The following is a 23,752-nucleotide window of genomic DNA, read 5'->3' as shown; positions in this document are numbered from 1 at the left end:
AGGAATGGACTAAATTGGTGACGGCGCTAAATTGCGCCCCGACCCTAGTTAACTCAGCCAAATCACTAGGAATCACCTTAGACGAAAACCTTGATATGAAAGACCATATTAATTCAATGGCCAAGAGCGCCCGCTTCCACTTAAATTACTTAAGAAAACTGAAACCCTTTATCTCAGAGTCGGATCTAAAACTGGCTATCCAATCACTAGTTATCTCGAGGATCGAATACGGCTGCACCACACTAGCTGGCCTACCGAAAACATCCACAGCACCACTAAAAGCCTGCCTCAACGCAGCGGCAAGACTCATCACGGGAACGAAGAAATTCGATCATATATCTCCTCACCTGAAAGCACTAAACTGGCTACCCTACGAAGCCAGAATTCAAATGAAGATGGCCTGTATTACACATAAAGCGGTTCACTACAACACGCCTAGATACCTAGCCAAGAAACTTAAGATATCAGGAGGTAACAGAACAACTAGAAGCGCAAAAGAGCTGCTGCTGCTACCAGCCTTTTTCCACAAGAAAAAAACTTACAACAGAGCATTCTCTGGAGCTGCCCCCAGAATATGGAACTCACTCCCGCCAAGCATCAGGAAGATTCAAAATACATTATCATTCAAACGAGAACTTAAGAGCCACTTGATGAGTAAATACCCTACATAGAGATACCTACGGACTACTGAGACGATCAGTTATGCTACCAGAGGATTGTCCACTTCAGGAATGTTGGAAGATCAATACCTGACATCTGTCTGTGTCCATGTACAAGCCGAGGCTAGACACATACTGCTACCTCTTTTACTTGTGATCCTATAACTATATCTCACTGACAAAACTATATAACCTCTACCAAACCTATCTATTTATCCACACTATCCTAATATGCACTGGAATACAATATAACTCTACCTCACCGAGCTTGGTCTGAGACCAATGCTAATTGCACAGACGTTAAGAACTTATATATCTAATCACGTCCATTCATTATACTGCCTTCTACCTCATATATATGTTATTATTATTATTGCTACTATAATGTCTATTTGTTATTCTTTCCTGTTAAGCGCTCTGATACCCACGGGTCTTGTACGCGCTATATAAAACACTATAAATAAATAAATAAATAAACATTTAACTTGGATTTGTGTCAGAGTTGGAGTTGAATCAAAATCAGAGAAGTTAGAGCTCAAGGCTCTGAAGAAGGTAAAAATATCTGGTGCAGTGGACACATTTGTCTGTGTCAAATCATAGAAACAAGCCTACGATTTTCACTCGAATTTCTCACCTTTGTACATTTTTCTAAGTAATATATCATCATGGAAGTTACCAGCAGCATGAGTATTCCCTTTACAGCTGTTTTTTTGGCTTCATTGATTTCTCCAGGCTTACCAGATGAAGATGAAAGCGTTCAGTTACCTACCAGCAACATGGCGGGCACATCGATTGAAAGAAACAAAGATAGCCACAAGAGCCAGGTATGTGCCAAACATTTATTCTATAGGATCATCTCCAATTATAAAATGAGTAAAAATCTTCATACAGGAAAAGCGAAAAGGCAAAGATGTATAGTCTCATCAATGTACAAACTGCCATGGAAAGATCAAATAGCTGATTGGATGAAGTGCTTTGAGGTATTAAGAATAATATAGTATTTGAGTATTGTATCAGACTGATATGGAAATTGCGACAATGTGTAGTAATTGACATATCTTCTTTTTGGATGATATATTTCCGGCTAAAGGCACTCGATTGAAAAACATTGAGATGTCAAATGAATATACTGTACTGCGCATAGCTATACAGTTCTTCGAAATAGATTGAAAGATGGCTCCAGAGTAAGGGCCTTATTATGACTTTGGTTGTGAGTCAGCGGGCGGCCATGCCAGTGCCCCACTGCCAAACCGCCAAAGCCATATTGAGACCTCCTGCTGGATTCCGAGTGGAATCTAATTCGGACAGTCCTGAGGCGGCTGGCCCATGGCAGTGCAGTGTTAAGGCTCTTACGTGAGCCTTAGCAAAGCACTGCAATGTGATCGCCATTGCACATTCCTGCAGGGCACGGATGTTAAGTCTATGCCCTGCAGGAACTGGGGGTTTATTGATTCAGAGGGGGCACATCATGTGCTCCCTGCATGCAACACCTGGCGCAGAGGCAGCAGGGGGCCCCTTTGTTTCCTCACAGCCACACTTTTCATGGCAGGCTATGTGACGTTGAGAAAACTCCTAATATGCTTGGTGGGGTCGCAGTGGCACCACCAGCATATTTGGTGCATCAGACCACAGCAAGACTGCCAGAGATCACGGATCCCTGGCAGCAGAAGCAGTCCCATGGCGGTCTTGACCACCAGTGCCGCAGTAGCCGCACAGCCACCATTGGACCGCCAAACTCATATTAAGGCGCTTAGCTTTGTGTATTGCATGTGCTTATCCAGAGGAACATGCTCAACACCCATTTATACTAAAAGGAGAGGTGCCCAGCTTATACACATGGATCCCAACCCTCAACAGGAACGCATCATCAAATAAATCTCTACTGTGAGACTTTTGCAGAGTTCAGACATTCCTGAAGAAGAAAACACTCCCAGAAAATATGAGATGAGTGACTGACAGGGCCATTGCAGGGGAGCACGAAGATCAGGGATTAAAGTTTCCTCCACTTTTGGGGTCGTGAGGGTTCTGAAAAGAAAGAGAGAGCTGGGGAGCAGGGAAAATCACGAGGTGGGCAGGGTCCAGAGAATTAGGGAGAGTATGGAGGATTCACCCGTTAAAATAGAGAACTACAGAGACACAAATCACTGCAAAAAAAATATATACCCCAAAAAATAACTAATGGTTCTATGCAATCAACTCTATATCCTGTATATATTTCAAAGCAGCAGGTATGTATCAGAATTTGGCTCCACACACCGAAGTGTCACATTTTCAACAAAGCTTCTCTCTCATGAAAACGTATGCTTGCATCCAATACGAAAATCTGTTAACGATTGTTTAAGAGCTTTGAACTCTACAGAATGTACTTAGAGAAAATGAATAAAACTAACACCATTCTAAGCATGTTGGGAAAAAGCATGCAGGCCAGAGCTTATTTTACTATACTTGTGTTTGAAAAGACATCAATCCATAAGGAATAAGCTGACACATACGCAGTGTGAACGAAAATAAAGGTGGTGACTGGTGTGGCTGGATCAAATAGTTGTGGTATAAGGGAGGGTAACCAGATGTCACTCTTGAACATGCATTGGCAAATTCCATGGTAAAGGACTTTACTTTTCGAGCTGTTTTATTCTTCAGGTTCCTTTTTAACCATCCCCCTTAAACCCCAGGTGAAGGTGCAGTAATGACAGCTCAGTTCTATATAGCTAGCACTGTTAGGCCACAAATTCTTCTAACCATGCATTCATACGCTGTCTTTCAAAGGAGTGGTAAAAGTGGAAAGCAAGCATTTAACAGTTGCATCGTGATTTTATTGTAAAACAAAGGGGCATATTACCAAGCAATAGCGATAATTATCGCTATTGCTTGGTTACCGTGAAAAAATTATCGCAGAGCTGCAGCGATTTTTATAGCAGATAAACCTTGGTATTACCAAGGTTTATTGCAAATGCGATAAAAATCGGCCGCAATGCATGAATATCGCTGAAAAGTCTGCGATATTCGTGCATTAGCGAGCTAATGCTCTTAGCCATGTTATCCACCTCCCATTGGATAACATGGGTAAGAACTGCTCAGGGCAGGTGTTAGCTTTTGGAGATATTCGCGCTTAGCGCGAATATCTCCAAAAGTTGGTAATAGGAGATAGCGATGTTAGCGACTGTTTCCAGTCGCTAACATCTTGGCATGCCCACTTTGCATGTCATTAGTGATAAATTTCACTGACATGCAAAGTGGGGCCCAAGATGGTCGCTATCTCCTACTAGCTGTCGCTGGTGTTAGCGACAGCTAGGTAATAGGGAGATAATTTTATCTCCGCTTTCTTGGCTTTTAAAGCCAAAAAAGCAGAGATAAACCCCCTTGATAATATGCCCCAAAGTGTTTTCAAACTTCTGAGGCATCTCTTGGAAAACTGCATGAGGTGGGATTGAGAACTTCATTTATACAACCACATGAAACTACAATGTTTGAGATGCATCTAGTGTTCCAATAATATCCCGCACGATGGGGAATCCCAAGCCACACAAGCATTTAATAAATCGTTATTTATTTATGTGTGTATGTATTTTTTTATGTGTTTTGTGAAAACATGTCACATTGTGACTACTTCAGAACCCCATCTTACAAAAGAAAGCAATAAACCAGGGTTACTAACTGGCAAAGAGCAGATAGAAAGGCAAAGCTCAATGAAGTGCAAAGGAAATCCCCTTACTTGAAATTCTGTAATCACTGAACCACCGAGCGTCTTTAGTCAAATGCCTTCTTATGTGTTCTGCATTCAGCGGTTTCCAGAATCACAGGTAGTTTATTTCTGTACATCAGTACCAGAGCAAGTGCATTCCAGAATATGTGTTCGAGAACTCCTAGTGCTCATCCACTGTGTTTTTGATGTTTGGAAGATCATTGGTGAATCCACAGACAGCTGGGTGACTGAAGAGACCTGGTAGTAATGTAATGGGGTGCTTGTGATTGAAAATACACAGATGTTGTGGTGTAGTACATCTTGTGGGTGATGAAGATCGGTACCAACGGGGGACAGTGACGGGATTTCGAGGCTGGTTTCATATGGTCATATTTTTGCAGTTTAATCAAATCCTGGCAGCTTAGTTTTGGAAGCGTTATGACTTGAATGTGGGCTTTTCGGTAAGAATGAGTTCATCACAAACATGAACTCACAATTCGGTGTCCACTGCTCACATGTACGAAGGACGCTCAACCACAGAAAGCATGGGTTTGACATTGTGTCATACAGTCCCAGTACGAAGATAATATGTTCATTCTGGTTGTGACTTAAAAGCCATGCAATGTATTGCTACATTACTTACCGGTAATCCTCATTACTCCTGGTCCCGTTGTCCTCGGCCCATTCATTACTAATGGAGATTACTATCTCCTGACAGAAAATAAAAACAAGAGGAATGCTGGGATATACCTACTGCCCCTCCCCCCGGGAGTATAAAGGTAGGACCTACCCAGCAGACCTCCTGTACGAACAAGCCCAGACAGGAAGGCCGGCCGCCCGGGAGGGAGGGAGGGGCGTATGAATGGGCCAAGGACAACGGGACCAGGAGTAATGAGGATTACCGGTAAGTAATGTAGCATTACCCCCAGGTCCCTTATGTCCTCGGCCCATTCATTACTAATGGAGAAATACCAAAGCAGTAAAAAGCCGGCCTTCCCAACCCAACAGAAGCCAACCCAGGAAACCACACCAAGGCAGCAACCGCAGAAGGAAAAAGGAAGAACCGGGGAAACCCCAGGCAGAGCCCCCGACAAGAGGGACCCCACCAGACCAGCAGACACCCAACAAGAGCAAGGGCGCACAGCCAGACGACCAGACCGGCCACCACAGAGGCCAACCAGCCCACCGCAGGACACCCGACAGCCAACCAGCGACAGGGTGAACACAGACACCCAAGACACCACAGGCAAGGGGACAACAGCAGAAGAGAGGCCCACGAAGAGAAAGGCCATGAACCACCAGGCCAAAAAGCCAGAAACGGGCAGGAGAAGACAACCCACGCCAGAACCGGCAGGAGACAAGCGGACTAGAGGAACCAAAGGCCCAACCAATAAAAACAGCGGAAGCCCACCAGAACCCGACCCGAAAGGCAAGACCGAGCCCAAGGCCAGGGAAAGAGAGAAACCCCAGACACCAGGGAACGAAGAGCAAACCCGAGGAAGCCAATCCACCAGGTCCCGCAAGACGAGGACACAAGGCAAAGGGAACCCGCACCTCCAGGAAACCCGAGCAGGAACAACCAACAAGGGTAACCAACCGGGACAAGAGACCCGGAAAAAGAGGAAAGGGAACCGAAGGAACCCCAGGAACCCCAAAACAGAACTCCAGCCAAAGCGGAGGAAACGGGAGCAGGAAACAACAGCCCGAAGAAGGCAAACCTGAACACCAAAGCAGGAGAGCAACCGGACGGGCCAAGGACCCGGAGGACCCAAGACAACAGCAAGGGAACCACGAAGGACACAACAACCACAGCCAAGCCAAGCCAAACCAAAAAAAAGGCCAGGCACAAAGACCCCAAACAGCCCAAGCAAAGGGCCGGGGCAGAAACCCAGAGGCCAGAGAGACAGAGGCAAAACCACCCCAGAGGACCTCACAGAAGCAACCGCAGCCAGGGAGGAAAGCACAAGCAAACCACAACCCACAGCCCGGCAAGACCCAAGGCAGGGCCAGCACAGGGGACGAACCCCGCACGGCGAAAGCCGCAACCAGGGACACAGGCAGGAAGCGCAAGCCGAAGCCAAAGCAACCCGCAGAACCAACCCAAAACAAGGGAAGGACAAAGAGGGCAAGACCCCAACAGAGCACAGGCCCAAGAACCAACAGCCCCGCCGAAGCCCCAACGAACCCCAGAAGAGGCAAGAAGGGCAAACAAGAAGGCAACAGTGTGACGGCCAGAAACAAGAACCAGACCGGAACACACCACAACCAAAAGCAACCGGAACCCCACGACGCAGGGACCAGACACCCCACAGGCAAACAGGGCACCCGCAAAGAAGCGCCAAGCCACCCATGAAACTCCCAGAAGACACTCCACCCCGCAGGCCAGGACCGCAGAAAGAGCACAACCAGGCAACCCAGAGCAGGACGCACAAACAGAAGGCAGACCAGCCCAGAACAGGAGCCAACAGGGAGGAAGCCCAAGGCAACAGGCCACCACAGAAAGCCACGGCCGAAAGCCAAGCAGAAGCAAACGCAGGCCACAGCAACCAGCGCAGCGCGCCCCCCACACGGCCAAGCAACGGGGAGACGCGCAGAGCGACCCCGAAGAAACGGGGAGACGGTGCCCCCGCCCCAAAGGGCCGAGAACCCGGAACACCGGCCAGGAGGAAGCCATGCCACCCAGCAAGCCCGGCAGGCCGGGAGGCAGACCCAGCAGACATCCAGTGAGATAAGAATCCACAGGCCCAGGAGAGGCAACAACAACGGCCACCCCGCACCACCACCAAAACCAGAAGAGGCAGTGGAGAACCCACAGGAAGAAGCCAATCGCACCCCACCGCCCCAGGCGGCCAGGCAGAAAAACCACCAGGCCAGACCAAGCGACCGAGCAGACAGCGGAGCGCGGGGACCACACACCAACCCCGAGACAAGGAGGCAGGACAGGACCCCGCAGCCGCCAGGAGACCCCAGGCAGCCAATACCGCCGATACAGGAGGGGATGCCAGGAAACAGCCCGCAAAGGGAAGGCCACAGCACCAGAAGGACCAAGCAGGCCCCCACAACGCACCACGCCCGACAACAGGAGCAGGCCGGGAGGAGCAGAACCGCCGCACCCAAGGCAGCTAAAAAGCAACCCAAGCAGAGGCAGAGGGGAGAGAGCACCCCAAAGAACCAACGGCACCCACGAGAGGAACCAGGCGCAGCCAAGGCAAAGGAGGGACAGGACCAGGAACCCGGAAGGGCAGGATCCCCAAGCAGGGCAGAGGCCACAACAGCCAGCCAGCAGAGGAGGCAAGACCACCGAGGAAGTACAGGACGGCAGGCCAACCTGAACGAGGGGAGCCCACAGGACCCACCGTGCAGCGGCCCAAGAAGCAGGAACAACGACCCAGCACCAGACGGGGCAGAGAGCCGGATCAGAAGGCAACCCAAACAGACCGCCGAAAAGAAGAGACACCGGCACCAGAGCACCAGAGGGCAAGGCTCAAACCAGCAGGCAGGGAAACCCCAACCACACAGGGAACCCACGAGCAAGCAAGGCAGGAGCAGGAAAAAGAACCAGCCACCACAGAGGCGACCGGAACCCCAGCCAGAAACAGAAAGGGCAAACACCCCCAGAGCGCCAAGAGCAGGGGAACCCTCGAAGAAGAGAACCAAGGGAACAAACCCACGGAACGAACACCACCGGAGAACCAGGGTCAGCCGAAGGCAGCGCGGACCCCGAAACAGCAGCAGCAGGAAACCCCCAAACGGGAAGAAACCGCAAACCCCGAAGGGAAGAGGTCCACAGAGCCACCCGACAGGAGGCATGAACCAAGGGCGACAGCACCAAGATGGGAGGGGCAGCCGACAGAACACAACCACCCCAACACCGAGGAACCCTGCCAAGGCGGAAGAAACCGCGAGAGGCGAGAGCCGCCCAGAAATACCGGAGGAAGAGCGCCCCCGCCGAGACAAGAACCAGGACCACCCACCGCCAAGGCGTCCGCTCAAGTCGAAAGGGCACGACAGGCAGAGTCACAGGGACAGAGCAGCCCCACCACAGAGGCAGGCAGCACACCCCCTCCCCCCCCCCCAAACCCGGGCCCAAGAGAGAGAGGGGCAGAGCAGCGGCCTAGCTGAAAAGCAACCAGCAAACAGCAGAGGCCAAACAAACCCCGTCGCACACCCCCAACCTAGACCCACCAAGAGGAGGCGACCAGAGGGGGCGCAGGGCAGCATGTAAAGTCCCACACACATACGCAGCCCCGGGAACAGGTCCAGCAGCCAAGAGGGGGCACGCAAAGGAACAGACCCCCTAGCAAGAGCAGAACCCCAAGTCCAAGCACAACAAAAACAGTGCAACGGACAACGAAAATCAACAGCAGAACCAGGCGAGGCACGAACACCCAACCCCGGTCCGGCAAGGCCCAGCGTACGAACTGCAACCGAACGTGCCACAGGAGCCCACATGCAACACACAAACACAGGATGTGTAGCATAATGCCGAGGACCGAACACGTGACACCAGCAACAAGACGGCAGCATCAGAAGGAACGCCCCAAGCACTGGCACCACCTGGAACAGCACAGGCACAGGAAACCAGCACCCTAGCACCCTCCGGGGAAGGCAGGGCACAGCAGCTGGAGATCGAGCAGTACGCACCCAGGCAGGCCTCAGCGGCAGCCTCGCACATTCACACCAAACACTGTACACAGTATCCCGAGTGTTGGGTGTGGGGGAGTGAATCACGGAGCTGTGGCCAGAGCCGAGCCCACAGAATAGGCTCTCGGTATCCGGGTACAGGAGGCATCCATAGAAACCGCCCCGAACCCCACCAGCACCCTTTTCCGGCCCCGGAAGAAAAAGTAGAAAATGGGTTACACCTCCGAAGGGACACAAACCCACAAACCCTGGCACAGGAGGATTTCAGTTCCGTGGGGATATCGAGCCCAAGACCTGCCGAGGCGGGGAATCTAACCCAGGTCCCGGGACAGACCTCGGCACCAGGGGCCGCCGCCCCAACCTCAGGGCTACACCTCACCACGTAGACATCCGAGGCATGCAAAGGTAAACGCTCCAGGAAACCAACGCCCCGCAACAAACAGCGGACAGAGGCAAAAAACGTACAAAACACCGCAAAAGCGGGACTCACCCGGAGCGGGGGCCCGAGTAGCACCATCAAGGCCCCCACACACCCACAGCCGGATCCGGGAACCGAAAGTCTGCGCAGCGCGTCTCCCACCCGGCCAGGCTCGGGGAGACGCTCCCAGCGACCCGGAAGGAACCGGGAGGCGGCGCACCAGCCGCAAAGGGCCGGTAAACCGGAACAGCGGCCGTGGAGAAGTCAATCCCCCCCAGCAAGCCCGGCAGGCCGGGGGGGAGACACAACAGGAACCTCACCCCTGCCCGAGAAGCCAGGCAGCCGGACAGGAGGAGCCACAGGAGGACCGAACGCCACTCAAGCCCAGCAGGAGCAGGTGCAGTCCCCCCACACCAACAGCATCCATCAGCCATTTCTGTCGAAGACAGAAAAAAAGAACAGGAGGTCTGCTGGGTAGGTCCTACCTTTATACTCCCGGGGGGAGGGGCAGTAGGTATATCCCAGCATTCCTCTTGTTTTTATTTTCTGTCAGGAGATAGTAATCTCCATTAGTAATGAATGGGCCGAGGACATAAGGGACCTGGGGGTAATTGCAGCTGAGTATTTTTAAGTTGCACGTGTACAGTTTAGTGAAATTACTTGGTTAACGCTGCGGAAGTGAAGCTAGCCCCATTTGTAATTAAATAAAAATGGCATTCTTTCTTTTAAATTAAATCTTGCACAGCCATCTACCCAGATCTCCAGTAATGCGGAAGAACGTGACACGCGCTTTACTGTCCATCACGAGAGCACTCGAAATACTGTCAATATACACAAATATGACAGTTTTGAGCTAGTATGGGAAGGGCTCCGATTATTTTGTTCCCAAGAAAAAGATAAAGGAAATATGTGGTAAAAAATACTCCAAATCAAGAAACAGTAAAGAATTACTTTGCAATTATTTAAGTTAACTGAGCACACAATAAAAGTAAGTAGTTGTCAATCACTGTAAAAATGAGTGACCAGCAATTACTCCCTAATAATTCGTCGAACATGACACAAAATAAGTGATTAGCATGTTTTCCAAAGTTGGCAAGCGGCAGTTTCTCTAAAGTAGGGGATGCTTTCTTACCGTCAATTGTACATATTGTTTTTATTTGCTTCCTATTAGAGGCCATATTACGTATTGGCATTGTTTGCACCCAGCGCACCCTTGAAAAGCTGCGCCAAATGCAAACAATGACAATGCGCCCAATTATGGTGACTGCGCTGCCCTGAGGGCAGCTGTGAACTTGCGCTGCGGGAGGGGGGGGGGATATTTATGTAAAAACGCGAGCAGCTGCTCCGTGTTTTCACAGTGCACAGTGCAGGCGACACCCGCCTGTACTTTCAAAAGGGATTGGAGATCCCCCTGCAGGCAGGTGCAGTCAGTGACTAGGACCCCCTTTATCCCCTGCAGAGGGCTGCTCTCAGGGGAGGCAACTGGCAGTGCGCCTTCTGAGGGCTTCTTTGACTCTGTGCCCATGTATGTAATATAGCGGGGGTGCAGAGTCAAAGGAATTCCCTCATTTGCATAGGGCACGCTCCTATGCAAATGAGGGAACACCGTCTGTTGATATCGCTGGCGCTTTTAGTGCGCCAGTGTCATCATTATTTTAGAAGAGGGACCTACAAGCATCTGCGCCCCCTTCTAAAATTCCAAACACCCTTTGGAATTTTAGAAGGGGGCGCAGATGCTTGTGCGTCCCTCTTCTAAAATAATGATTTTGCAACTTTTTTAATTGTACTTTTTTATATATTGTATCTATTCAACTATGCATCTTTTTGCATGGGAATACAAAGCATTTTATGTACATATATTTACACACAACCATGAAATGAAAAAACAGATAATACGATATATACAATGGGTTAACAACTTACATGCAACACATTCGTGGCCGTCCATTCATCCAAAAACATATAAACATACACACTGGTCCCAGTGTCAAAATAAACTTTTTTTCAAATTAATGAATTTTCCGTTTTTTGCTTTTTCTAGCTTTCGATGGTTCAGATTGTAAAAAAGCAAAACTGTCTTTGCGCTAGTTCATCATAATTATTGTGACGCAAACAAGGGAATGACCCGGGACCTGGTCGACGCGTTTCGAACCCTGTAGTTGGTAGGGTTCTCTTCAGGACCAAATTACAACTACAAGAGAGAAAGGGAACAATCATCACTACTCGAGTGTCTTGAGGGCTCAACACCTCCTCTACTCCCTCACCACTATTAGCCTACCTTCAACATTGGGTCATGGCTCCGAACTGTGATGGTATTCCCAACAGTGTCAAGAGTGATTTAAAGTGGGTGGAACTGGAAAAAAGCGTAGGAAGAAACATACAATAAGTGTGCTGTCATCGCAAACAAACGTGCTCATTTGCTCAGTTTCACTCGTTCTTAAAGCGGATGCGTTTACCTGCGCTGGTGAAAGCTGGGGAAGTTCCGGGGGTGCCTGGGATGCTATTCTGTTTCTGCAGGAATGATTAGAAAGCGTAAGTTAACGCTCCTGTCCGGCAATTACTAACATCTTAAAGAGAACTCATATGCGGGTGGTGTGCTCCTTACCTTTAAGTGGAGCTACACGTCCGTAATTCAGTTTCAAGCGTGTCTGCGCTGGCGGGGAAACATCCTCCGTATGCGCGGTTTTAAATCCAATAGCCTGTGTCTGCTGGTGTACGAAAAAGAAAGCGAGTGTCAGCGCTTCTTGCTCAACATGTCGTTCTGGGAATAGATTCCGCATCCAACACGTTCTTACCTTTGGTTGTGATCCGTATCAGTCATCCATGTGGACAGCTTCTAGCACCGTTCGCTCCAGCCCTTTCGGTCTGTTGTGGCTAGGAGTGCGTGCTCTCTCTTCCTGTTTGTGGGAGTGGTTCCAGGTGAGAGGATTATGGGTGATGTAGTCCATACTGCAATGTATAACCAAACTTACATAGTAGGTTTATACATTTCTGACATTTCATTAAGTCCAGATGTTGCGGTGTTGAACTTCATTATAAGCAAAGCTTCCCTTTGGTTTAGTCTTGCTTCAATATTACCTCCTCGCGGGTCATTCTCAATTTTGGACAAGACCGTCCATTTAAGCTTTGTCTTATCATGTTTCTTAACTAGCCAATGATTGACTAGTGGTGCATTTTCCACTTCTCGTCGGAGTCTAGATTTGTGTTGGGTAATTCGCTGCCTAACTTCTTGGGTGGTTCTTCCTATGTATAACATAGGGCACGGGCATATTACGCCATACACGACATTTCTGGTCTTACAATTAGTGAAGCTGTCATGTTTCCAGTTGATGTTGTTGAATGTGAAGACTGACTCTTCTATAGTTTCCTCGCAGCAGGTGAACGCTACTGTGTCTTGTTCAGACATACCACAGGCTGAACACACGTGCTCAAACAAAAATTGAAAAGTGGAAATGACAGATAAAGTGTAAAGACAAAGACTCAACACAAACTACCTACTAATTAGGAGACCCACGCGATCTCGTTCACCACGTGAACAATCTAATACTGACAAGGGGTATCACCCTGTGGCAGCTACTTCTCTGCCCAAACAGGACCTCGCGAGCCAAATGCCCTCCAACGAGGATACCCAAATAAAATACTAAAGGCCTCACTCAAGAGGGCGTGGTGGACACCACGGGAATCCCTTTTAGAAAAAAAGCATAAAGTGGAACAGAAACGATTGGTTTGTGTATCTACATTTTGTCCGGCCACCAATCAACTGAAGAAACTGATGCTATCAAATTGGCATTTAATAAAGGACTTACACGAGGACTTCAGAACACCCCCTTTGTTCGCACACAAAAAGGACAAAAGTGTGGCCAACCATGTGGTAAGAGCCGCTTTGCCCATTGAGAAAAGTCCAAGTATAAGAAGCTTATTTGGCTTCCCCCCAACGATTGGCCATCATAAATGCGGAACATGCGTCTGCTGCGAGGAAACTATAGAAGAGTCAGTCTTCACATTCAACAACATCAACTGGAAACATGACAGCTTCACTAATTGTAAGACCAGAAATGTCGTGTATGGCGTAATATGCCCGTGCCCTATGTTATACATAGGAAGAACCACCCAAGAAGTTAGGCAGCGAATTACCCAACACAAATCTAGACTCCGACGAGAAGTGGAAAATGCACCACTAGTCAATCATTGACTAGTTAAGAAACATGATAAGACAAAGCTTAAATGGACGGTCTTGTCCAAAATTGAGAATGACCCGCGAGGAGGTAATATTGAAGCAAGACTAAACCAAAGGGAAGCTTTGCTTATAATGAAGTTCAACACCACAACATCTGGACTTAATGAAATGTCAGAAATGTATAAACCTACTATGTAAGTTTGGTTATACATTGCAGTATGGACTACATCACCCATAATCCTCTCACCTGGAACCACTCCCACAAACAGGAAGAGAGAGCAGGCACTCCTAGCCACAACAGACCGAAAGGGCTGGAGCGAACGGTGCTAGAAGCGGTCCACATGGATGACTGATACGGATCACAACCAAAGGTAAGAACGTGTTGGATGCGGACTCTATTCCCAGAACGACATGTTGAGCAAGAAGCGCTGACACTCGCTTTCTTTTTCGTACACCAGCAGACACAGGCTATTGGATTTAAAACCGCGCATACGGAGGATGTTTCCCCGCCAGCGCAGATACGCTTGAAACTGAATTACGGACGTGTAGCTCCACTTAAAGGTAAGGAGCACACCACCCGCATATGAGTTCTCTTTAAGATGTTAGTAATTGCCGGACAGGAGCGTTAACTTACGCTTTCTAATCATTCCTGCAGAAACAGAATAGCATCCCAGGCACCCCCGGAACTTCCCCAGCTTTCACCAGCGCAGGTAAACGCATCCGCTTTAAGAACGAGTGAAACTGAGCAAATGAGCACGTTTGTTTGCGATGACAGCACACTTATTGTATGTTTCTTCCTACGCTTTTTTCCAGTTCCACCCACTTTAAATCACTCTTGACACTGTTGGGAATACCATCACAGTTCGGAGCCATGACCCAATGTTGAAGGTAGGCTAATAGTGGTGAGGGAGTAGAGGAGGTGTTGAGCCCTCAAGACACTCGAGTAGTGACGATTGTTCCCTTTCTCTCTTGTAGTTGTAATTTGGTCCTGAAGAGAACCCTACCAACTACAGGGCTCGAAACGCGTCGACCAGGTCCCGGGTCATTCCCTTGATTGCGTCACAATAATTATGATGAACTAGCGCAAAGACAGTTTTGCTTTTTTACAATCTGAACCATCGAAAGCTAGAAAAAGCAAAAAACGGAAAATTCATTAATTTGAAAAAAAGTTTATTTTGACACTGGGACCAGTGTGTATGTTTATATGTTTTTGGATGAATGGACGGCCACGAATGTGTTGCATGTAAGTTGTTAACCCATTGTATATATCGTATTATCTGTTTTTTCATTTTATGGTTGTGTGTAAATATATGTACATAAAATGCTTTGTATTCCCATGCAAAAAGATGCATAATTGAATAGATACAATATATAAAAAAGTACAATTAAAAAAGTTGCAATTTGTAAAGCAAGTGTCCATGTCAATGTCGTGTACACCAGTTAAAGAGTTTTTGTAATGAATTCCTCAGCACTGGCTAGTGTGTTGTTTTGAGAAGTTTATATTGGCTCAGCCTTGCTGAGTTCAGGAGCCAAGACCCTTTTTGTTTCCGAGGTCAGAGAATTTTGCAGCCTTGCTCAGAATCTTAAAGTATCAAACCAGGCTAACGGAGTCAAAACTATCAAACTGGTTTCCATTCTTCTAGCTTGGATCATAAAAGCATTTGGAAGTCTCAGCAAATATATTAACTGAAGTAAAGAGGCCATCAAGGGGATAATTCAATACATCACATTTGGCATATTTAAACAAATGTAGGTAACTTAAGCCAGATATATAGCAAGCAAGTCAGCGAATGGTCGTGTTTATTCAAGAGGAGAATTACGGAGCACCTGGATTTATCATTGCTCTAATAACCCAAGAGATTATAAGATATTTAAAGAAATAAAAGAAAATGCCATCTTGATTCCCTCCCTGCTTTGGGAGTCCAAGGGCCCTTCATGACCAATTGTTCACCGTAGACACAGATGGACATCGGTGCCCCCGCAGTCCTGATGAATACCCTACTGTAGGGATTTAGGCTACCCTACAGTCTCACTGGGTCGAAACGTCGACAGCTCTATTTTCTATGCCAAATGTGGACAACAGTGCTTTTTTCACTGCGCCAAACATAACATTATGGCTCTGTAAATTCATGTGTAGCCCTGTGTCAAAATGGACAGGCTTTGTATGTACTTTATGATGTATATATTGTCACTGCCCTCCTCTTTTTTCACTAAACCGCCACTTCTGCACTTTGCTGCACCAACCCTTCTTTTTCCCTTCTTTGGGGCACCACTGCCTAATGTATTCAGAGATATGCTGTATTTTGAACATGCCAACATGTGTTCAATATGATTAAATAATGTTAAACAGAAACTGTCTATGAGTAATTTAACTGATGCAGTCATAAATCATGGTTTTAATTGTGTTCCACTGGGACCATTTTCTCTTGTACCACAATTTACCCGGGTCCTAGGGACGTCTATAGGTCATACCCATTATTTTGTAACCGTCCTCTATGATTCCGGCAATGCTTCAAACACCTCGTAATGGCAGCAGCGCCGTATAATGTAACTGAGGTTCTATCACTGCAAAATAGGCACTCAAAACAGGCTCTAAAGTTTGTCATCCATAATATCTACTATTAGTTTTAAGTACCTCCACAGATACTAGTCGTTCAGCTTTAAATACATTCATATGATCATTCAACTGTAATTTCCTTCTGAAGAATACACCTAAATAGGTATAAGTAGGCTCCTCTTCCACTTTTATATCACCTACCAAGAGAATGCAAGGGTTTTTTATCCAAGTACCATAACTTTAGTTTTTTCAAAATGTACTGTCAAACTATATACATCTGCTAGTTTCCATTGAAGTGCTATTTGTGCTGTATCCATAAATACTATGTTGTCTGGTTAGAAAAGACACAAGACATGTGATCCTGCCATCTTGGGACTGAAGGACTTTGTTTCTTCTAATACCAAGGGAATATCTAGTTGGTATAGAGAAAACAACAGGGGGGACGGAGCGGGGGGCAACCAACATCCCGGCTTCAGGCTGTTTCTATGTGGAATTGTATGTCAAAATAAACCAGCAGAGACTTTCTCAACTCTTGCCCAGCTTCCTCTATGGCGCTCCTCCAGAATATCAAGAGCACTCACAGGGACTTGTACATTTTTTAATATTTCCCATAATAGTGCCCTATCAATCAGACTGAATGCTGTACAGAAATCTACAAAATGGCTGAACAAATTGTCTCTTTGGTCTATAGTGTTTCATGTCAAGAGCCACATACTGAAGTAGCAGTCAGGAGTTGAATGTCCCTCTTCAAACCCACCTTGCTCCATCGGAATAAAATCATGTGCTTCAGTCTATTCTTTCAGGAATACTAAAATTATTTTTGCAAATAATTTCTTCCCCACATCCAGGAAGCTTATCAGCCTATAATTTTGTGGAGCAGCAGGGTCTTTTTTCCTAAATATTGGCTTCATTATCCCCCCGTTTTAGCTTTATGGAAACTGTCCATTTAATGTTATCCTCAAAGAAATACTTGAAAACAAAGCCTGGCCCACCAGTCCAGGTTTGATTTAAAAACAATCGGTGGTAAATTGTCTGGACTAGCAGTCCCCATCCTTTTTTATGGACCCAATGTTTTTTCTTGAAGGTAAGTGACAATAAAGACAACATCACTTCATTACCCTTACATTTTTCCTGTGGAGAATCTGCAGAGACAATTTGACTATATTTCTTCCAAATATCTTATCCAATCTTCCTCTGACACTGTACAAAATGCTCTAGCTGGTTTGTTTGTTGCAAATACCTTGCTACACTAGCTGACAACATTTCTTAATATCCTTAGTCAAGATTTCCCCTAGCATACAGTCCCAGGAAATATTCTATTAGTACCACTTTTTCTTTTTCACTAACGCCTGATATTCCCTTTCTGGGAGTCAAGAAAGTTAACATTATCATCCCTGCTTAATCTCTTTAGTAATATTTATAAGTTTCTAATTTGGTTCTTCATCTGCCTCCAATCTCCATCGAACTATCCTTTGTTATTACATTGACTTAGATCTGATGTTTTCCCTGATGGTTTGCAGCCTTTACTTTTACCTTTAAATACTCTTCCACCATTTCAATTATACTAGTATACCACGTTCGAAAATTTCAAGAAAATTTCAAATCTAATGTATTTTCCATTTCTGTTAGAAATGTGGTCTCTAGTTGGCAGTGGTTTGCACCCTGTCCAAGTAGCGACTCTCACTCTAGTCAGTGTATGGGAGTAACAGAGCTAAACTAACCCCTTCTCACTGCCTTGGTAGCTTGGCACGAGCAGTCAGGCTTATCTCAGAGGTAATGTCTAAAATATTTGTACACACACATACACACAGTAACAAAGTGAAAACACTACGAAAGGAGTGCACACCAGTTTAGAAAAATAGCCAATATTTATCTAAATAAAACAAGACCAAAACGACAAAAATCAAACTTAAACAAGCCAAAATAACACTTTTAAAAGAGTAAGCAAGTTTAGTCCATAGAAATCAATGGATGCTTTCGTTATACCACAAAGTACCTTAGAAGCATCAAAAATCAAAGAAGGTGCAAGGAGAAGGGAAGGCTTGGTGCCGGAAAAGCAAATGTAATGTGTCAGTTCCTTATTATGCAGGGGAGGTGATGCGTCGGTTCCGTACTGGCAGAGAACGTGAGGCATTGGTTTCTTAGTACTAGCCAGTGGAAGTGATGCCTCTGCTTCTTACTGGCAGGGGACATGAAGTGTTGGTTCCTTACTGGCAGGGGAGGTGATGCGTTGGTTTCCTGGACTTGCAGCCTCGGTTCCTTAGAGGGGTGCTGTGTTGATGAAGAATCAGCACCCTGGAACTATGTGACGAAAATCCAGATGTGCTGCATCGATGCAACAGCAGCTAAGCAGGACGCTGCGTAGACTCCAAAGCTACGGAGCAGGTGCTTCATCAAAGTCAGAGTGGGTGCCACAGACGTTGGTGACAACGTGCTTGAAACTGATGCTACAGCAAACGGTCTGTAGAGCTGTGAGGGCAAGCTGGGGCCGGCGGTGAAAGTTATGGTTGTTGCGTTAAGCGGGAAGCATGCTTCGAGGCAGGCAGCAGCGATGCATTGATTTTTTACAGTGATAGTTTGATAAAACAGGTGCTGGGAATCATGCATAGATTTTCTCCTTAAAATCACCTTTCCAGGGGCCAAGAAACTCGATGTGACAGCACTTGTCAAGTCAGTACTCCCAGCAGAAGAGCCCAGACACTGGTAGGTAAAGTCTTTGATAACCCTATGACTACGTAACAGTAGGCAAGATCAACCAAAGCCCTTGGAGATCCTTGGAAGCAGGATTGCTTCACCTGATTAAATGTATGATTTTTGTAACAGGAATTCTTCTTATAGCTTATTTGATTTTTACATACTTTCATTAGCCTTTTCCTCTATGGATGCTGAGGGGTTGATATTTTCTCTTTTAATTTTCAACCAGTTGATTTAAAAAATACATAAACTATTCTCACCACTGTCCTAAGTGCCCAACAGCAGGAAAAATGATTAGAAAACAATTGCAAGATAATGACAACGATTTACCACACCTCAGTAGCTGCTCGATCTCTTGTTGCTGTTTCAGCCGTCTCTATCTCACAGCACTTTGTTTCTGAAGTAAAGTGATGAACTTTTATTAAATTGCTCCAGTTCAATTCAGATCGACTTCTGTTTTTTCTCCTTATTGCAAACTGCTGTGGATTTTTGTAGTCACCGATAGGTGACTGTAATAGACAGATGGTATGCGGATTGGGAGCTGAATGCCCCATTTAAATTTTGGTCACGTCTGCATTTATAGTTGTAGGTACTATTACTGCAATCTCAGGATATCTGAAACTCTGAGAATTATTAATACACGTGCGCTCTCCCATGAAAAAAATGCATCAAAATCCTCATCATGCCGCTCACCCACCCTTTCTCCCTAGCTACCCAGGGCAAGAGTGGGACGCATTAGAGCAATGGGTTGGATCTACTTACACCCACTGAATCTGCCCTTTGACCCCCATGGACCGTGGCCCCCACCAAGAGCTTATAAAGGAGAGAGGCCATTATGGCAACGTGGGAATCGTACAGGGCCCTATCAGACTGTGTATACCAGGAACTATGAAATACCAGTCCTGATCTTAGGCACAACCACCCCTGAGTTTACTACTCCAGGTACTCTCTGCTTTACTCATTTCCTCTGATGCTTGCACTAGGCTGCTGTATAGGTCTTCATGCTCTGTTTCTCGTCTCCTTTTCTTAGTCCTCTTCTCCTCCTTCCCATCAATGACTGCTGTCCACCTTCAAATTCTCCCTTATGTTTTTTACCAAGTGATTGAATTAAAGAGGTAGAGATCCCCGTCTATGTGGATGTGTGCTTTGGTTGGGGGTATTAGGATTTTTTTCCAAACAGATCGTTAGGTATATTGACGGGAAAACGTATTACTTGTTTCAAATTAGGTGCCCTGAAGTTTACACTGCACATTGCATCATTTGACCCCATTTCCATTAAAAAGTTCTTGTGGAGAGATTCTCTCCACACACAGGAGGACCAGATGGCTTTTTGTAACCTTGGCACCACTTTTCCATTCCTGGTCCATGCATTTGTGTGTCTTTGTTATCAGTCACAGTGATTCAATTGGCTCAATATAATGAACCAGGACTCCAACGCCCAGAATCCATTTATATGTAAAATTAAATTCCAGCAATAGAAAAGTTGTCCCGGTGACATGACCTCAATTGGTCGCCCTAATAGTACATAATCTCTCATTTCAGGGTTGTTTACGCTAGCATTTAACTCAGATCTCAGATTTGTGCCTCACCACTATCAAAAAGTGTCACTTAGATGTACAAATAACGTTGTAAATCTGTAAGAAATTACACATGAAGTCTCTTGTGACACAAAAATGAACTCATGCTGACCGTGGAAATTAAGGCCTTGCACCATGGTGCAAGGGTGCCTACGTTTGCACTAGGCTGCTGAAACAGCGCAGGCAGGAGGGACAGGAATGCAGAATATTGCCTAAATCTGATGCATTCCTGCCATTTTACTTTGGCTTAGGGCAACGTAGCAAGATACCTTGTTGTGTGGCCCTACGGTAAAATGCCATAAATGAGGCAATAGATTTCCAGCTCAAATGTGAATGCTTTGCACTAAGAGGCTTAATTTATAACATTCCGAGGACATGGGAGGTGGCTCCAGATGGGATCTTTCTTTGCTTTGAGGAGCGTGAAGTTGGTTAGTGGGGGCCTGTTTGGTACTAGCCCGACATCTGAAGCCCCACTCACAATGATTCCACCCCCTTCTCAAGGCCATTTACCTTCTCTGAATAATCACACACTGCACGTTGTCTACAGGTAGACAGGTCTAGTAATGGATACATAAACTGCCTCTCCTTGCATTTGAAGGGAACATTTTTGGGATGTAGGATAATGATGATAATGAAAGCTTAAACATTTGCACCAAAGTGAAAAAAGTACAATTTGCAACTCTTCCGGAAATTCCAAGAGGCCAGAACATTTTAATAAAATATTTTATAACAAACAGCAGAAGGTGCGTTTCATCCCATACGATGAGGCCATTGGTTTCCTAGCTTTAGAGTGATGAGGGCAACATGATGAATAATTGTCCAAACGACCGAGACCTGATTGACCTCCTGCTCACAGCAGCGGTCAAAACGGTGTTGAATAACTGGAAAGACACAGCCAAGGCCACCTTCAAAGCCTGGATCAACTGGGTCATTTTCCTAAGGGGAGCCAACAACATAACGTCAAACAGCCAAAGTGACTCAGGGAAGAAGAGCGAGATATGGCTGTCACTAGCCAACTACCTGTCCTCTCACAAGCCACCCTAAACACCCAGACCAGGCAATACTACAAAACGTGCACAGGCACCCTACTCAACAACATAATGCGCCTACGTCTCTCTCTACTCACACACCTTCTTCCTTTGATCTTCTATCTCCTCACATCACCAGGGGGCCGGAAAGATAACCATACTGGTTGCAAAGGGACACCAATGTAGACAATGCTTGACAACCCCCCCCCCCCCCCCCCCAGCGCTTTTTTCTTTCTTTCTTTCTCCCCATGTGTTTCACCCAGTACCATGTAAATATGCTTTATTTCAATAAAAAATTACTGAAATCAAAAAAATTATAAGCAAGAGAAATAAAGGGGGTTCTAATTTATCATTAATTGTGTCACGTCGAGAAACCTTTTTGTGAATACAACTTATAAGGGAACAGCAACATCCATCCTGGTGAGAGGATGAAATGTGGGTAACGTGAAAAAACTATTTAATTGATTCACTTTGGAGTTGTAAAAAGATTGTAAAAAGATTTTGCCCGAAGGTGAAAATGATGATATGTTCAAAACTCAATGGAATGACCCCCCTTCCCTCCTCCGCAGCCCCTTCTCAGCAGTAGCGGTCGGCAGTAGGTGTTTCTATAGGGCGGTGACGTGGCAGGAGGAGGGGCAGGGTGGGGGGAAATAATGTATGGATTACGGAGTTTTACAGGTAAGTAAACATTTAAATACATAAAACGAATTTCGTTGCGCACACTGCATCACCAAATGTGATGCAGTGCGCGCAACGAAATTCGTTTTATGTATTTAAATGTTTACTCACCTGTAAAACTCCGTAATCCATACATTATTTCCCCCCACCCTGCCCCTCCTCCTGCCCACGTCACCGCCCTATAGAAACACCTACTGCCGACCGCTACTGCTTCTCAGTATAAAGTACGGTACACCTGTGCATTTCTTAGAATTACTTGATAACAAGTCCAGTGGTGACCGAAAATAGCATAAATCAATGTTTCCATTAGAAGAAAGAAAATCACATATGCTTGGAAAGGGATATTTCGCGAAATGGTGTGCATTGATAACAGCAAGAACAGGAAGGGGAAGTTAGATTGGTTTCATAAGATTTGTTAAATCTATAGTAATCCTGTTAGCATCCCCAGGGCTCAAGTCTACTGTACATTCCCTTTGAAGAACTATTGATGCGATGAGAAGCATCAAAGTACTAGAACTAGAAGAACCGAGGCGTGAGGAACACGGCTAGGATTTTTAGTGCCAAATTTATGACTGCTCGTAGTTCGTTAAAGACCCCTGGAGAAAGAACTGTTCCCACAGATCCACCCACCACCTTTGCAGTTATTACACAAGGGTTCGGTAGCACTATTCTTCATTTCAATGCCGCATTATACGAATATTGAATAACACTGTAACGAAAAACGTACAGTTAAAATAGCATTAATTATTAAAAAACATATCACATGCCTTTTAGCGGTGAACATTGGCAATACCAGAGAAGTCATATTATTAAGCACTATTTACACTATTTACTGATGCTTAAATGTTGTTTCACATTGTTGCTTTGATGTCAGCCAGTCTATGAGCTCTCATGTTTTCCAGGTTTATGTACCCGATCCAGTCCAGTGTTTATTTTTTAATTCCGGTAGCGGTAGTCCCGAATTTACAAAAGGAAAAGTAGTAGTACAAGTACCAGAACACAAATATATATAAGTAGAAGTGGATCATCTGCTCACACATTTAACTTGGAAACTTGACCGCTTTGCAAAACATCTCCCAAGTGCCCAGGATGAGCACCATTAATTGAAACTTAAAGAAGGACCAATTTTACAACAAAATTACAACCCAAGTACGAGATGCCCAGTGCATTTCATATCCTATACAGTATTTACGTCTTGGGGTAGTATGTCTGGTATGATGATTGCGTGAGATCTGTCCTTTTCATCTTATACAACTTTCTGTGGCTACAATATTTTGATCATAAAATAGAGCTGTCAGGTTTTGGCTAAGGTTTCATTTCTCCATTTAATGCTGTAAACGCTGGCCTTTGACTTTCTGTGTGCCCCTTGAGTTGCAAGCAGCAGTTATTTTAAAAATGTATTCTTTCTTACTATAAATTCCTTCTAGTTTTTCTTTTTAGGCTAAACTCTGCCATAAACGTTTCCTACATTCTCTGTTGATTAATAGATTTGTTAAATGGTTAACAGGGCCTTCAAATACAATATTTATTAAGATACCAAAGTTGTAGCTCAGTTTGTGAACATATCTTCTGAATTTTACCTGGATTTATTAAGGTGAGGCACATCTCACTGCAATCAGCCCTCATTGAACTGTAGTC

The 23,752-nt window shown here is 45.8% G+C and overlaps 1 protein-coding gene across 1 annotated transcript in view; it reads left to right on the top strand.

Moving 5' to 3' along the window:
• MYO16 (myosin XVI) overlaps positions 1-23,752 on the top strand; it is a 2,821,299-nt gene that overhangs the window by 2,727,254 nt on the left and 70,293 nt on the right. The window contains exon 34 of the mRNA XM_086934162.1: positions 1,392-1,483. Coding sequence (XP_086790288.1) covers positions 1,392-1,483 — 92 coding nt within the window. The remainder of the gene's footprint in view (positions 1-1,391; positions 1,484-23,752) is intronic.

This window comes from Lissotriton vulgaris, chromosome 8 (assembly GCF_964263255.1).
Source record: "Lissotriton vulgaris chromosome 8, aLisVul1.2, whole genome shotgun sequence".
Taxonomy (NCBI): Eukaryota; Metazoa; Chordata; class Amphibia; order Caudata; family Salamandridae; genus Lissotriton; species Lissotriton vulgaris.
Note: the sequence above shows the minus strand (reverse complement) of the source record. Positions and strands in the feature narration are given on the sequence as shown.